We start from the raw sequence: 16,052 nt of genomic DNA on the forward strand, positions 1-16,052 counted from the left end.
CAATGAGTTGTTCTTCCTATGGTCAGCCTTTCAGTGTACAGCATACAAGATCAGCTCAGGCATCGTAAATAAACACTGGTTTCTTAAGTTCACTGTCTTTATTTTCTAAATAATTAAACTTAATGCTTTCCAACTCCACTTCACTGTTTTCACAAGCACTGGAGCTATACAAACTTTCCTAACTGCAATAACACTTCACTGTTTGCCAACAACACTTCACTATTTTTCACAAATATCGAAAATATGGCCTGTCTCATTTTAGGAACTAAAAAGCAAAGGAGGGAGTCCCTAGTCCCCTCCCCCCCCCCACTTTTAGCTGCCTTTTACGACACACACGGAATACGGTGGCAGAATTCTTCCTAACACAACCTGGCTGCAGAGTAGTAGCACCACTCCATAGTGCGGCCAGATTGTGTCCACCCCACCACAGGGGGTGGATCTGTCCCTTCTCCCCTTGGGGCTAAGATGCAAATGAATGTGTTTGAGTGGATGAGTAAATTGGGAGTGTGTCGTCCAGTCTCGACTACCTCCCTTTCCTTGAGGGAAGCAGCCTAAGTATGTACGGTATATAGAAAGATTGAAAATATACAAACTGCACTGCACTGATACTGAACTTCTCTCAAACTGAACTGAAAGTGACTGAACCTGCTCTGGTCTCTTCTCCATCCTTATATAAGCTTGCATTGTTCTAGAATGATCAACATTCTGGGAGAAGGAACAGTTGCCAACTTGGAGATCTCAAAAACATGCCAGAGTGTTCTTACACTACATAACACTGTCAATTATTTAGCATACAAAGTAATTTAACATTATTGAGAAAATGAACATAAAAATTAATATACCACTTATGAAATAATTACACTCACAAGAGCAGGCTAACTGGCAGCTCCGGCTCGTAACGGAAGTACGGGAAACATCAGGAATTCTCTAGCAATGCCTAACTATATATATATATATATATATATATATATATATATATATTGTTACATAGCCTATGATTTCATCATCCTTTGTGTAATTTTAACGCACAGTTGCTGCATGTTTGATCACGAGCGTGTTCTGCCTCAGTCCCCCCCTTCTACCGTTATAGTAGAGTAAGTCGACATCTCTGTTATACTTTGCGGGATTGTCATCTCTTTGTCCCCATGGCTTCATTTGCGCGTCCTCATTACAAGTTGTATCAAGCTCTCCTGGCCCCTATATAATGAGCTCAGTCTCTGCATCATTGCCACTTAGATCTGCTCCTCATTTTGTTCACATCTCTGTCCTCCCCTGTACAGATATTATTATTGTGAGTGCTCAAGAAGTCTCCAACCATCTAGCAGCTGTGTGTAATTTGAGTATAACTGTTATTGCATTTCTTCTTGTACTGTATAGCATAAGTTTAATTTGTAGGCCTAGTGAAGTTTTTGTAATTCGTGTGGGATTCTTTATGTCAATCATTTTTGATAATAGTTTGTATCTGTAATTATTTATCTGGCATTCACTGAGTATTATCTGGTATCTCATTTTATCAGGGCTGACTTAGATAAATTTACTCTTGCTAATTTCGTGTTAATAGAGGCTATTGCAGTTAACCATATATTTAACCTGTTTTTGCCATTACATTATCCTTATGAGTCCTGAATGTTTTATTGTTAGTTTGAGCATTAAACTTTGACTTGTAATTTTACCTAACTCTTTGTTTTGAACCTGGAACTTTACGGGACAGTAGTGACTCTTAGCATTCTCACTTAAAGTGTACGTTATCTTTCTCTGTTCCGTAACATAAATTTGGCGACCTCTCATCAGGATATTCAGGATATTATCATAAGGATATTGTTTGATATTTTGTGACTGTGATATATTCATGATGGCTACTATTTCTACACTTGATGAAGCCAAAGATTTTTTGTCAAATGTGCAAACAGTGTGTGATATAGAAAACAGAACAAAGAATGAACTTAAGCTTGTTGCTCAATAATTGGGAATTGTTGTTCGCTCTCATCATTCTAAAGATCAAATTGTTGACATGATTAATGAAAGCTTGTTTAATGTAACTCCTCCAAATGAGCAAACGCAGATTGAATTAGCTAAGTTACAGCTAGCCCTGCAGGAGGCTCGTGTTAAGGAGGCTGAATTTCACGCACAAGTTGAACTTGCTAGGATTCAGGCAGACCATGAGTATTGCATGAAACAAGGTGGAACTGGATCATCTAGCTCTGATGATTTTGATGTGGCTAAAAATGTTAAACTTGTCCCTCCTTTTAATGAATCTGATTTAACAAAGTATTTTCAGCTGTTTGAGAGGGTAGCTACAGGTTTTAATTGGCCTAAGGAGTATTGGCCAGTACTCCTTCAAACTGTTCTCACCGGTAAAGCTCAAGTAACTTATGCATCTTTGCCTCAGGATCAGTCTGATAATTATGATGTAGTAAAGAGCTTGATTCTTAAGGCCTATGAGCTTGTTCCTGAAGCTTATAGAGTAAAATTTAGGACAACTTACAAGCAGGATAAGCAATCCCATGTTGAGTATGCAAGAATCAAAGAAGATCTGTTTGAGCAGTGGTTAAATTCTAAGAATGTGGATTCTGATTTTGGTAAATTTAAGCAGATGATTTTGCTGGAGGACTTCAAGAGGTGTATTTATAAAGATGTAAGCCTATATCTTGATGAGAAAAGAATAGATAATTTGTCTGATGCTGCAGTTTTAGCTGATGAGTATGTTCTCACTCACAAGAGATATTCTAGAGAAAAAGGAAAAGCTGAGAGTAAGTACGTTGCCTCTACTCAGAGTACAGGTAACAGGAAAGAGAATAAAGATGATGTTTCTCAGGAAGTAAATACCAGCTCCACCTCTAGATTTCAGAAAAGTAAATGTACTTACTGTAGTAAGCTTGGTCATACTACGGAGAGATGTTTCAGGAGAGAGCGTGATGTGAACAAAAAGGAGTCTTTAAATATTCAGTCAATTGGTCTAGTGTCCACTCTTGAGAGTTCCCAGAATTCTTTAACTGAGTTAACTGAACCTGCTTTGAGGGGTAACTTAAATTCTCATGATGGAGCTCCTCTTTTGAGCAGTAACGTGGGTGACACTCTCAAGAGTTCATGTGCTAATTTCCTGTCTGATGGTTTTGTCAGTCCTCTGGACAGTAATGACAGGAAATCAGTTAAAATATATAGTGATACAGGTGCTTGCCAATCCCTTATGCTGACCAGTGTTCTAGGCTCTAATTTTAATTCCTCTGATGAAACTGTAATCTTACAAGGTGTAGGGAATAATTACTTCTCTGTTCCTCTGTGCAGAGTGAATTTAGAGTCTGGTTTTGTTAATGGTTCTGTTATGGTTGGGTTGGTTGAGACACTCCCAATGTCAGGTGTAACTTTCTTACTTGGAAATGATATTGGTGGAAGTCAAGTGTGTCCAGCTCCTCAGTTGTCTAGTGAGCCAGTGGCTGCGTCCCAGGATTGTGATGTCCCTGATGTGTTCCCTGCATGTGCTGTCACTAGGGCTAAGTCTAAAGTTACTGGTGATTTAGAGGATAATGATGATGATGATGTTATCCTAGCTGACACTTTTCTTGCTAATTTGGACCACTCTCCAGATGAGGCAGTACCCCGTAGTGTTGATAATTTGTCTCGTCAAGAGTTGGTTGAGTTGCAGGTTGCTGACCCTGAGTTGAAAGGTCTAGCTAACTCTGCTTGCAGTGAGGAAGAGTCAGCCGGTGCTTCTACTTGTTATTATGTAAAGTCAGGAGTACTTATGAGGAAGTGGAGACCCCCAACAGCATCAGCCGACTGTGAATGGGAGGTTGTACATCAAGTTGTCATCCCTCGTGTTTGTAGGCAGGATATCATTCGAGTGGCTCATGATTCCAGTTTGGCAGGACACCTTGGAGTGAGGAAGACTGTGGCACGCATTTTGAAACACTTCTACTGGCCAGGTATCTTCAGGGATGTTTCCTGGTATTGTAAGTCTTGTCACACCTGTCAAGTTGTGGGGAAGTGTAATCAGACCGAAAAGGTTGCACCTCTAGTTCCCATTCCTCCTTTTGAGGCGCCTTTCACCCGTGTGTTGGTGGATATTGTGGGCCCTCTTCCTAAGACTTCTTCAGGATTTTCTTATGTGTTGACCATGATTGACATGGCTACTCGTTATCCTGAAGCCATTCCACTTAGAAACATCTCAGCAAAGAACGTGGTTAAGGAAATGCTAGGGTTCTTCACAAAGTTTGGTCTGCCCAAGGAGGTACAGTCAGACCGAGGAAGTAATTTCATGTCAAATGTTTTCAAGCAGTCTCTGAAAGAGTTGGGCATCTCCCAGATCACGTCTTCAGCTTACCGTCCCCAGACCCAAGGAGCGTTGGAGAGATACCATCAAACACTCAAATCGATGCTCAAGAAATACTGTTTGGAACATAAGAAAGACTGGGATAAAGGTCTTCCATTCGTTGTGTTTGCTGCAAGAGAATCTCCAAATGAATCACTGGGCTTCTCACCTTTTGAACTACTGTTTGGCCATGAAGTAAGAGGACCCCTTAAGCTACTCAAGGAATGCTGGCTGTCGGAGGAAGATGACGTCAACCTGCTGAAGTATGTGATGAATTTCAAAGAACGGCTGTCCACTGCTTTACAGCTGGCGAGAGAGAATTTAGGAGCTGCTCAGGAGAAGATGAAGACTTGGTATGATAAGAAGTCCAGGTTACGCCACTTTCAGCCAGGAGATCAGGTTTTGATTCTGCTACCAGTTCATGGGCAACCTCTTCAAGCCAAGTTTAGTGGTCCTTATTTTGTGGAGAAGAAACTCAGTGATGTCAGCTATGTCATCGCCACGCCAGATCGTAGAAAGAGCAAGCAACTATGTCACATCAACATGCTAAAGTTATGTCACAGGCGGGACGAAAATAATCCAGTCTGCACTGTAGCTGTTCCACCCGAGTCTGCAAGTGAAGCTCTCCCATGCAGTATGAGCCTGAGTGATAGTTTGGGGAAGAATCCTGATATCATGAATGATCTCCAGACTAAGCTTTCTCATCTACCACCCAAGGAAAGGCAGGAGTTTTCGGCATTACTGCAGGAGTACCCGCAAGTGTTCCGTGCCACTCCAGGAAGAACCACTGTGTTGATGCATGATGTCGATGTTGGAGACGCAAAGCCAATTAAATTGCCTCCTTACCGTGTGAACCCAGTGAAAGTTCCTCTCATCCAGAAGGAGCTTGACTACCTGTTGGAGCACAAGATGATTGAGCCCTGTCAGAGCAAGTGGAGTTCTCCTGTCACTCTGGTCCCTAAGCCAGGTGGGTCACAGCGGCTTTGCATCGACTACAGACGTGTTAATCAGATAACCAAAACAGACACTTACCCTCTCCCTCGCGTGGAAGATTGCATAGACAAGATCGGAAAGGCTAGGTACATAAGTAAGTTTGATTTGTTAAAGGGATACTGGCAAGTACCTATGACTGAACGTGCTAGGGAGATCTCATGTTTTGTAACACTAGGAAAGGCTTTTGCATGTTCTGTAATGCCGTATGGTATGAAGAATGCACCAGCCACATTTCAGAAGCTCATGAATGTTGTAACAGAGGGTTTGGCAGGGTGTGTTGTTTATATTGATGATGTATTAATCTTCAGTGACAACTGGAAAGATCACCTATACCATGTCAGTAAATTTCTTGACCGTTTAGTTCATGCTAATCTTGTAGCTAATTTATCAAAGTGTGAGTTTGGTCAAGCTAAAGTTCAGTACCTTGGGTATGTAATTGGTGATGGACATGTTGCACCACCAGGAGCTAAGGTTCAGGTTATAAGTGATCTTCCCAGACCTAAAAGTAGGAAAGAGCTACAAAGATTTTTGGGAATGGTAGGTTATTACAGGAGATTTGTTCTTAACTTTTCTATTCTTGTATCACCACTTACAGACCTACTGAAAAAGGGAGTTGAATTTGTCTGGACCGATAACTGTGAATCCTCTTTCAACAAACTTAAAGCTATTTTATTAAGTCAGCCAGTGCTCGCTACTCCAAATTTTGCTAAGCCTTTTAAGATGGCTGTTGATGCAAGTGATACAGGAGCTGGGGCTGTTTTGCTGCAAGAGGATGATCAGGGTATTGAACATCCTGTATCTTATTACAGTAAGAAGTTCACTCCACCTCAAAAGAACTACTCAACTATTGAGAAAGAGCTTTTGGCCTTGATTTTGGGTTTACAGCATTTTTCATTTTATTTGTGTTCTGGTTTTGACCCCATAGTCATTTATACCGATCATAACCCACTGAAATTCCTTAGTAAGTTTAAAGATAAAAATCAGAGATTGGCAAGATGGAGTCTACTTCTTCAGGAGTATTCATTAGACATACAACATGTCAAGGGGAAAGAAAATGTTATTGCAGATTGCTTATCTAGACTTTAGACAGATTGTTTAGAGTAATAAGAAATTTCCTTTGTAAATTTCTTTTTCTTTGTGGGGAGGTGTTACATAGCCTATGATTTCATCATCCTTTGTGTAATTTTAACGCACAGTTGCTGCATGTTTGATCACGAGCGTGTTCTGCCTCAGTCCCCCCTTCTACCGTTATAGTAGAGTAAGTCGACATCTCTGTTATACTTTGCGGGATTGTCATCTCTTTGTCCCCATGGCTTCATTTGCGCGTCCTCATTACAAGTTGTATCAAGCTCTCCTGGCCCCTATATAATGAGCTCAGTCTCTGCATCATTGCCACTTAGATCTGCTCCTCATTTTGTTCACATCTCTGTCCTCCCCTGTACAGATATTATTATTGTGAGTGCTCAAGAAGTCTCCAACCATCTAGCAGCTGTGTGTAATTTGAGTATAACTGTTATTGCATTTTTCTTGTACTGTATAGCATAAGTTTAATTTGTAGGCCTAGTGAAGTTTTTGTAATTCGTGTGGGATTCTTTATGTCAATCATTTTTGATAATAGTTTGTATCTGTAATTATTTATCTGGCATTCACTGAGTATTATCTGGTATCTCATTTTATCAGGGCTGACTTAGATAAATTTACTCTTGCTAATTTCGTGTTAATAGAGGCTATTGCAGTTAACCATATATTTAACCTGTTTTTGCCATTACATTATCCTTATGAGTCCTGAATGTTTTATTGTTAGTTTGAGCATTAAACTTTGACTTGTAATTTTACCTAACTCTTTGTTTTGAACCTGGAACTTTACGGGACAGTAGTGACTCTTAGCATTCTCACTTAAAGTGTACGTTATCTTTCTCTGTTCCGTAACAATATATATATATATATATATATATATATATATATATATATATATATATATATATATATATATATATATAATACGAAAGTGGTAAAGTAGATGGAAGTGTCAGTTTCTGTAATGAGGGAGTAGATTGGAGAAGGAAAGGCAGGGAATATATATTTGGATGGAAGGGTTATTGAAAAGTATGGAATGAGCAGTTAAGTAGTGAAAGAAGGAGGTAAATGTTTAATGAGGGAGAACAACATGAAGCAAATGATGTTTAGGAAAGAATTAGGAAAACAACAGTAAGCAGATTATAAATGAATGCATTGAAGAGGTGGAATGATTTTTGAGAGCAGAGGCAAAGCTTATCGAGCAGACTGGCATACAAAAAATAAAGGAGAAAAAATACTGAACAACATTTAAAATTACCGCACACCGTCGGGTGGGAAAGTAGTAATCAATAATGTTAAAAAACATTGGTGTATGCATATAGAGCTAACCTGGTAAAATACTTGTAATAACTGGGACAGTGTTAATGGCAATAGTATGGAGAAAGAAAACTCTAGTCAGATATACAAGAACTGAATGAAGACCGATGACAGTACAGACATTTGATAAGCAATACTTTCCAACATGGTTTGCTGGCCATGGCTGGATGATAGACGTGAAAAGCAACTGCTGAAAAAAATGGAGGAGTGTTACTGTATCCCTCATGTTTTGATGCTATTTTAGATGTCACCATTCCACCAGCCTTAAAAAGATGGAAACTGTCTCCATGCTATTAAAAATTTTGGAATAACTCTGTATATACATCTTGAAAAAAAAAAAAAATAGGAACACAAGTTGTACTGTCACAGAAGTAAAAAGTGCGCTTAATCAGGAAATGCTGCTGTGTAGAGCCTGACTAGTGGGCTGGCAGGAAACATTCCATGGAAGTCTGTAAAGTATGGAATAGTACATTCACTTCGCTCATATGAATTCATATTTAGATATCTTCAACACCTATTATCTCGAGGAGTCCAATTCATACGTCACTTGCAGCCAGTACAGTACTGTACACTGTATCCTAATGTTTTTGTTGTTGTTGTTGCATTCAACCCCTAAAATTTTACCAATTCTAAAGTATAGATACATACCCCATACAAAAATAATCACCGCTTATAGTGGGTCTGCGAAGTGTTTCCTTTATTAGACAGTAGAAACGTTTAAAGACTGCGTGCTGCTAGGACCCAGTCTTAATGACTGTCGCAGCATTCAGACACGTGAACTGGGTTTCGCCAAGGCAGACGGTCCAGAGTTTTTATAGTATTATTGATGCTCAGGAACATTGCTGTTCAACTTTCTAAACTCTTGGTTTTTGTAGTACGATTCTATATAGATACATGTATTACTGAAATAATCACTTCCTTAGGGTTGCCATATCGGAACTGTCAAAATACCGGACGCCTCCGCTGAAACCCATGCACCCCTCGTCCCGCAACACACACTTAGGCCTTTGATGTTAGGTAACCTTTACATATATATATATATATATATATATATTGCCAGACGCCTCAATCCTGTTTGGGGTGGCCACAAACAAATCGCCTCCACGTCGCCCTGTCCCCCGCCATTTCACTGCCCTGCTCCCGACTCAAACCCCCTCTCTTATATATATATATATATATATATATATATATATATATATATATATATATATATATATATATATATATATATATACACACACACACACACCAGAACTCCTGTGCTGTATTACAGATTTAAATCCTTTTACAATATAATGAAAAATAGGCAAAGTACAGAATTGGCTAAATTATTACTGAAAAATGCTAAAATGCCTTAGATGCCGGATAAGATAATTAAAATAACAAATGCTACTGTGTAAAAATGAAAACTAAGCCAATAACTGTGTCCAATTACCATGTATTTTATGGCTATAACAGCACTATGAAAGGAATAAAATAAAAGCTCGTGGCTGAACAACAAGAAGAGACGACATTTTAGCTAGTTGCTAGCACTAAACCAGCCAAGTTGGCAACACTTAACAGCTGACGAAAACAGTGAAGGCCTCTCTCTCCCTCTCTCTGTTCATTAGACTGTAATGGTACATTAAATTTTTCGAGAAAAAGTGATGGAAGATGAAATTCCGGACATTTGGAGAATTTTTAAAATTCCTCCCGGACGAAGATTTTGACACCTAAATGCAGGACATGTCCGGGAAAATTCGGACGCGTGGCAACCCTACACTACCTGAAACACTAGATGACACACATGTTTTATGAGTGAGTGCTTTACAGTTACGAACGAGGAAGCGATGTTTACTCTCAGTTAAGTTTGGAAATGAGCCGCCCGTCCCAACCCTACCATCATGCTAAGCAGAAGATACCTTACACCCAGGAATATGTGAAGCAGAGTTAAAATTCTTCCTGAATGTGATACATTCATTCAGTAAATTATGTTATAAACTAAAAACTCACCCATAAGGGTATAGGGACCCCTTGGAATCTCGAGTTTTCCAAGAGAATGTCCTTCTTTAATAGGTGAATGCCTCAGTTATGAAATCAAATGAAAAAAGTTTTTCTGTCGAAACACTGTTTTTTGGCATCAACTCTAGCATTGAAATATCGAGGATTCCTCCAATAATTTGACATTTACCGTCATTGCCCTGTTTTGTGTGTGTGTGTGTGTGTGTGTGTGTGTGTGTGTGTGTGTGTGTGTGTTTATACCTATTTGTTCTTACCTATATGTATCTTAACAGAAATGAATCAAGCTCGTACTGTCCCATGTATTAAATCACTTTTATCACACATATCCTTAAACTTATGAGTTGTTTTGGCACACACTATTTCGTTCGGTACTGCAGTCCACTGATCAATTGTCCTATTTGGGAAACTGAATTTCCTTACGTCTTTATCACCTTTCGTTTTATGCGGTGTCCTCGTGCTGGTGCTTCCCCATAGGTTATATACTTATGTACATTTTCTCTTTCCCTAAGACAGATTTATATAACAATCATGTCTCATCTTGCCCCTCTCTCCTGTAGTGTTGGCAAATTCAATTTTTCTAGTTTTTCTCCGTACCTTAGATCCCTTAAGCTTGCTAACCATCTTGTAGTGGCCCTTTGAACTTTTTCAGTCTTATCTATGTGTTTCTAGAGATGAGGATTCCAGGCTACTGATGCATACTCCAGGGTTGGTCGATGAATGATGTTATTATCTTTCTCAGCAGGTCTCCATTTATGTATGTAAATGTTATTTTCATATTAGCAAGCAGTGTATACATGTTCTGTACCTTCTCATTGATGTGGTCAGCCAGAGATGGTGTGCTATTGATAATCACTCCTAGGTCCTTCTCTCTGATATGTGTAGGGTTTTACTTCCTAACTTATAATCTCAATCTCGTCTTTTTCCATTTTTACCAAACGTAATTACGTGACACTTGTCCACACTGAATTCCATTTGCCATTTATCGCTCCATTCATGAAGTTTATTTAATTCTTGTAGTCCTCCACAAGAGTCTGTGTTAGTGATTCTCCTTTGAATTTTTGCATCATCAGCAAACATATTTAGATAGCTGTCTTTTCCGGTGTTACTATGCCATTTATATACACTAAAAACATAATTGATGCCAGCACCGAGCCCTGTGGAACTCAACTAGTCATTTTCCTCCATGAAGAGTAATTTCCCCTTATTATTGTTCTCATTTTCCTTTTTCTGAGAAAATCTTGCATCCATCAGTAAAGAGTCGCGTTTTCGCTACATTTTAAAGTCAAGATCATCTTGATATCCATTTTGACTGATACTGAGTTTCAAGTGATTGTTGCGAAAACGGGTCAGCAAGATTGTATTGCCTTTACATCAGAGCCATCTGTAAATATTCGTTCGTGCTTCATATGGCTGCCTTGGGAAATTTTCTGCAAGTAGAGGAATTAAGTGATGTTATTCGTCATGTGATCGACCAGAAGGGGCCTTTGCTTGAAATCTTGGTGTCAGATGAAAGGGCAGCTGTACCATTGTTTTTGAACGCAGGGTAAAATTGTCAAAATCCTCAAGACCCTCACAGTGTGGTAGCATTAGGGAAAAACAAGAGTAAAATTGCTCTGGGGCCTGCGGTGATGCTCTTGTTTCAAACAGTTTGCTGTAAAAGTAACTAGCCATGTCCAGTAACCTTATACGGGACCACATTTATGCCTCGATGGGCTTAAAGGAAAACCTTTTTACTACAGTTGCTGCTAGATGGTGCCACCACAGGTATCAGCTGACAGCAAATTTGGATTCTTCATTTCAGTTAAACTTGTATGGGACCACATTTACGTCTCAATAGGCCACAGACTCTTTCTTCTTCTCTCACGAGTTTGGCTCGACTTTGGTAGCGCTGGGGTTGTTTGCAAAAGGAAAGTCAATATTAGTCAAATTACCTCGGGAGGAACATTGACTAACCTTGACTAGTCTCAAAATTCAAAATTGACTTGACTTTTGGTGCTCGCGAAAACGGGTATCAGCACGATAGTCAATATGCGATATCAAGATTAGTCAAACTATCTTGACTTTTAAGGTCGCGAAAACGCGGCTCAGGTTGCCTTGGATACTGTCTGCCCATCCTTCTCTTTTCTGTAAAGTTTCTGCAGTTCTATCATAGTAAAACCAAACTGCCTTTCTGCTATCATATTGTGTTCTTCTAGATGGTTTACCCAAACTTTTCTTATCAGCTTTTCTAATGTCTTACAACACTGATTAATGATACTGGTAGTTAGTTGAGTGGATATTGTCTATTCCCTTTTTTGAATAGAGGAACAATGTTTGCTTTCTTCCAAATATCAGGTAGTTTGCCTTGATCCAAGGATTCCTTGAATAAGACCTAGTACTGATGGATCAAGTCCTGTTTTTCTGGTGTTTTCCTTTACATGTTGTGTTTGGAAAAACTCCTGCACAAGGTCCAGGAGCTTTGGGTCCCAACAGCTTTCATGCCTTCTTACATCTAGAGTGTTTCAATTTATATTTGTACTGAAATATCCATTTAATATAATTCTCAATATAATGCTCTTTAATTCTGAATTGTACTCTCTGCTAGGTCTTCATATTCGTCTCATTCCCAAGTGTTTGTTCTGGGTGGCATGTATAAATTTGCCACAATAAATTTCCCTTCAGATGTATTAATCTCTACTGCAATCAGTTGTACTGGTGGAGGTATATCTAGTTCTATTTCTTTGACTTGTGGATTTTTCTTTGTTAATATTATAATTCCTTCTTTTATTTTTTTATAACCTATCTCTTCTCCATATATTGTATTCCTCTAAGTTTAGAGTATCGTTTGATATCCTTGGGGTTAATTTTGTTTCAGTTAGGAAAATAATATGTGGTAGCCTTTCTCTGGTAGAATCTTTTATCTTTAATAATTTAGATACCATTCCATCTACCTTTGAGTACATCAACTTAATCATTTTGTTCACATACTTGTCATACCTTGAGTCTGTTACCTTCCTTGTTTTTATTCCCCTCTAGTTATGTACCACTTTTGTACCCGCAATCCAGTTATTTGTAAAATATATATATATATATATATATATATATATATATATATATATATATATATATATATATATATATATATATATATACTCTTCTCTTCCTCTGATCTTTCTTTCTTTTTTCTTTTTTCCTTTTTTTTTTTTTTTTTTTTGCTTTCTCCCTCTTCTCCTTTAATGTTCCCAGTTCCTCTTGAGTTAGGCATCTTTTTATCGATTCTTTTTTGAATTCCTCTTTTTCCATGATTTTGTTGGTATTTCTTAATATTTACAGTGTTTGCACTCGGGAATGTTACTTTCAGGGGCATTGACTTACTTCTTTCATATTTCCCTAGCGTTTTATGTTCTATATCTTTATCACGGATATCCTCTGATACTTGCTGCAGTATGTTCATTATATGTTCCATCTCCTTGTTGTCCCTTGAGATTCTTTTTTTTCTTTTTTCAATTCTTCTTCACCTGTGCCACTGATTAGTATAGATTTGTTAATCTCTACAGCTTCCCTGACCAGTTTTGGGTTATTCTTTATAGTTTCTTTTTCTTCCTTTCTTATGCCTTTTTCTTCTACCTTTGTATATAAATCATTCTTTACTTTCACCATTTCAGCATACATAGTTTGTACCTCATCTTTGTAATTTCTATTTCACTTACCTGTGTTATTTTCTCTTCAGTGTTACTACTTTGGTCTATCAAACTGCTTGCTTGCCTGATTTTCTCCGTATCATTTCTGAAATAATCAATCATTCTCTCATGGTTAACAAATGTACATCCCATTTCACTAGCCTTTGTTCTCCGTGAACTTACCTCAGCTGATAGTTCATCTATTGTTGTGGCTTTTGTTTATTGTTTTTTTTTTAATTCCTCATTTTTTCCTTCTTTCTGCATAGCTCCTTGACTTCTTCAAATTCCCTTTGGAAAAAAATAAAATCTAGTCTATGCACTTTTTCAACTAACTTATCGTAAGTTTGCTTTTCAACCATCTCTGGACAGAAGTCATCATCCTGTTTTTTACCTGTCTCTTTTCTTAACATCTTAAGGCATCTTTACAATATATGAAATCATCTTAAAGAAAAGATCTCTACTTACAGTTTCTGCATCACTCTGTCATCTGCTAACCTTGATGTTGTCCTGCTGACGTAAGGAAATTCATCACATTCCTTGTCACTGATATAGACGTTTACTTACTTTAGGCTACACTTCTTTGTTATTTCTTGTTTTACTGTGTTGAATCATCACCTAAATTAGCCTGATACGAGCTTGACCCATAAATAGGTACAATTTAGGTATCCCCAGAGTGGAGCTCAATGATGCACGTCCGACCCGTGTGCTAGTGGAGCAGTGTGTGTGTGTGTGAGAGAGAGAGAGAGAGAGAGAGAGAGAGAGAGAGAGAGAGAGAGAGTCTTCTTGTTCCAGTAAGTTTTTCATTGTTCAGCTACCATCATGAAGGAATAATATATCAGAGGGAAACTGTGATAACATCATGCACGGTCGCTCGTCACGTGCTCACAAAGCCAACTTTACTGGTGTAAAAGCCTGAGTTAAACTATGCAAAATTATACCGTAGGATTTAGAGTATGATTTTTAATAACAAAAATCTGAGTATAAGAAAATTTGCTGCTACCTTGAAAGAGAGTGGGTTTACTGAGGAGCGAGGAGGTATTTCCACTCACAATACTCTGCACGGCTGCCTCTCCTTGCCGACAGTACAGGCAACGATCGAACACCCACACTGACTGATGTGCACTGTCTCCTGTATAAGATTGTCATCATTATAATGTATCGCTGGCACTGATGTAGGTCAATGTAATTTTATATGCATTAAAATTCATACCAGAAATTCTAAAAAACTTTCATGTATACAATACAGACGTTCCACCTAAATAAACATGCACATGCTGTATGAGCACATGTACTTCATATACCCATTCAATTTCAGAACACGAATATGATGAGGTTATTGTGAATTCTTTAATAGGTTTTTATAAGTCAATGGTATTAAACCCTTACTTTGTAGTGAGGAGGGAGCATCTTTAGCGACATGAAACCATTTCATATACACTGTTGTGTGGGAATCAACTTATGAGCAGGTGTAACAAAAGCAGTTACCTAATAGCCTTCATGTTTCGTTTCCCCTTTACAACAATGATTTTATGCCAAGAACTGGAATGTGAGAAAATATGCACACATACTCTACAGTTCAGCTGGCTCTGATTCAAGCTCCATGACATCTGTTAATAGCAGCTTTTCAACAGGGTGGTGATGACAACGATAAACTTTAAAAAGTGTTTTAACCCCTCTGTGGCCTCCGGCGTCGAATGACATTTAGGCAGTATATGGCTGCAGGCGTCGTTTGAGCGCAGCCTGTAAGAAACGGTGAAAATTTTGGGGAAGTGAAAGAATGTTCTGAGTATCTTCAGACAGACCTACACTACACTCCCACATACCCCATGAAGCAGTTCAGAGCCTGCTGCTGTGATGAGTGGATTCTCGATTTTTTTGCTCCTGGCCATGCCTAAACAAGCACAACTACTTCTATTATCTCGACCCTGACAGAAAATACCTGTATCATCTTTGCCTTCTCTTGCAAAACACACACAACCACCCTGTTTACGATTATGAATAAATACAGGCACAAACCAAAAAGACATGATAATAAGAGAAAAATACATTTTTGTCTTGATATCTTTACCTATTCTTGTACTGGTTTGGGTCATTCGATGCAGTGCGTCTTGTAGAAAACTGTGAAAACTTTACAAGCATAAAAGGAAAGCTTTCTGTGTTCACGTGATGCTTTCATGAGTGGAAAAGCCTCCCTTCCCATCCTGCTAATCAGCTCGTGTGAGGTGCGAATGGCAGGTTGTCTCGCATTTCAGCTTTCACTGTCCATCCTGTACACTGCAGGGATGACATTTATCTCATTTAGGTCAGAAAACAGACACTTTCGCCTACCTTTTCCAGCAAACTCCACCACTCAGACTGTAGCATGTAGGAGTAGACTGTAGCACCAGTCGAGCAGGGCAGTACTCCCAAGGTGGATGGAAAGCGGATGACAGGGAGAGCTGGAGCTCCCGTTTCATCAGCCTTCAGGACTAGTTTCTGACCATCCCCTTTTGCTGAACTTTCTCAGTGTCTCAGTAACACAGAGAGTAGGCCAGCATGCTCTCCAATACAGGTTTCTCTAACTGCCTACAACAAACTACATGCACAGTACACACTTGACTTTTTTCAAAAAAAAAAAAAATCATATCCACTCAGCACTCAGCCTCGGAGTCCCCGGGGGGGGGGGGAGACCATAAATGCCCGCACCTTCCGCTCCT

General features: G+C 38.9%; 1 protein-coding gene across 1 annotated transcript in view; it reads right to left on the minus strand.

Annotated features, from left to right (window-relative positions):
* Positions 1 to 16,052, minus strand: part of LOC145397131 (putative glutamate receptor) — a 97,486-nt gene that overhangs the window by 38,563 nt on the left and 42,871 nt on the right. The window contains exon 4 of the mRNA XM_080270330.1: positions 14,357 to 14,485. Coding sequence (XP_080126456.1) covers positions 14,357 to 14,485 — 129 coding nt within the window. The remainder of the gene's footprint in view (positions 1 to 14,356; positions 14,486 to 16,052) is intronic.

This window comes from Coenobita brevimanus, chromosome 40 (assembly GCF_032717465.1).
Source record: "Coenobita brevimanus isolate Jiangsu-jjx chromosome 40, ASM3271746v2, whole genome shotgun sequence".
NCBI classification, from domain to species: domain Eukaryota; kingdom Metazoa; phylum Arthropoda; class Malacostraca; order Decapoda; family Coenobitidae; genus Coenobita; species Coenobita brevimanus.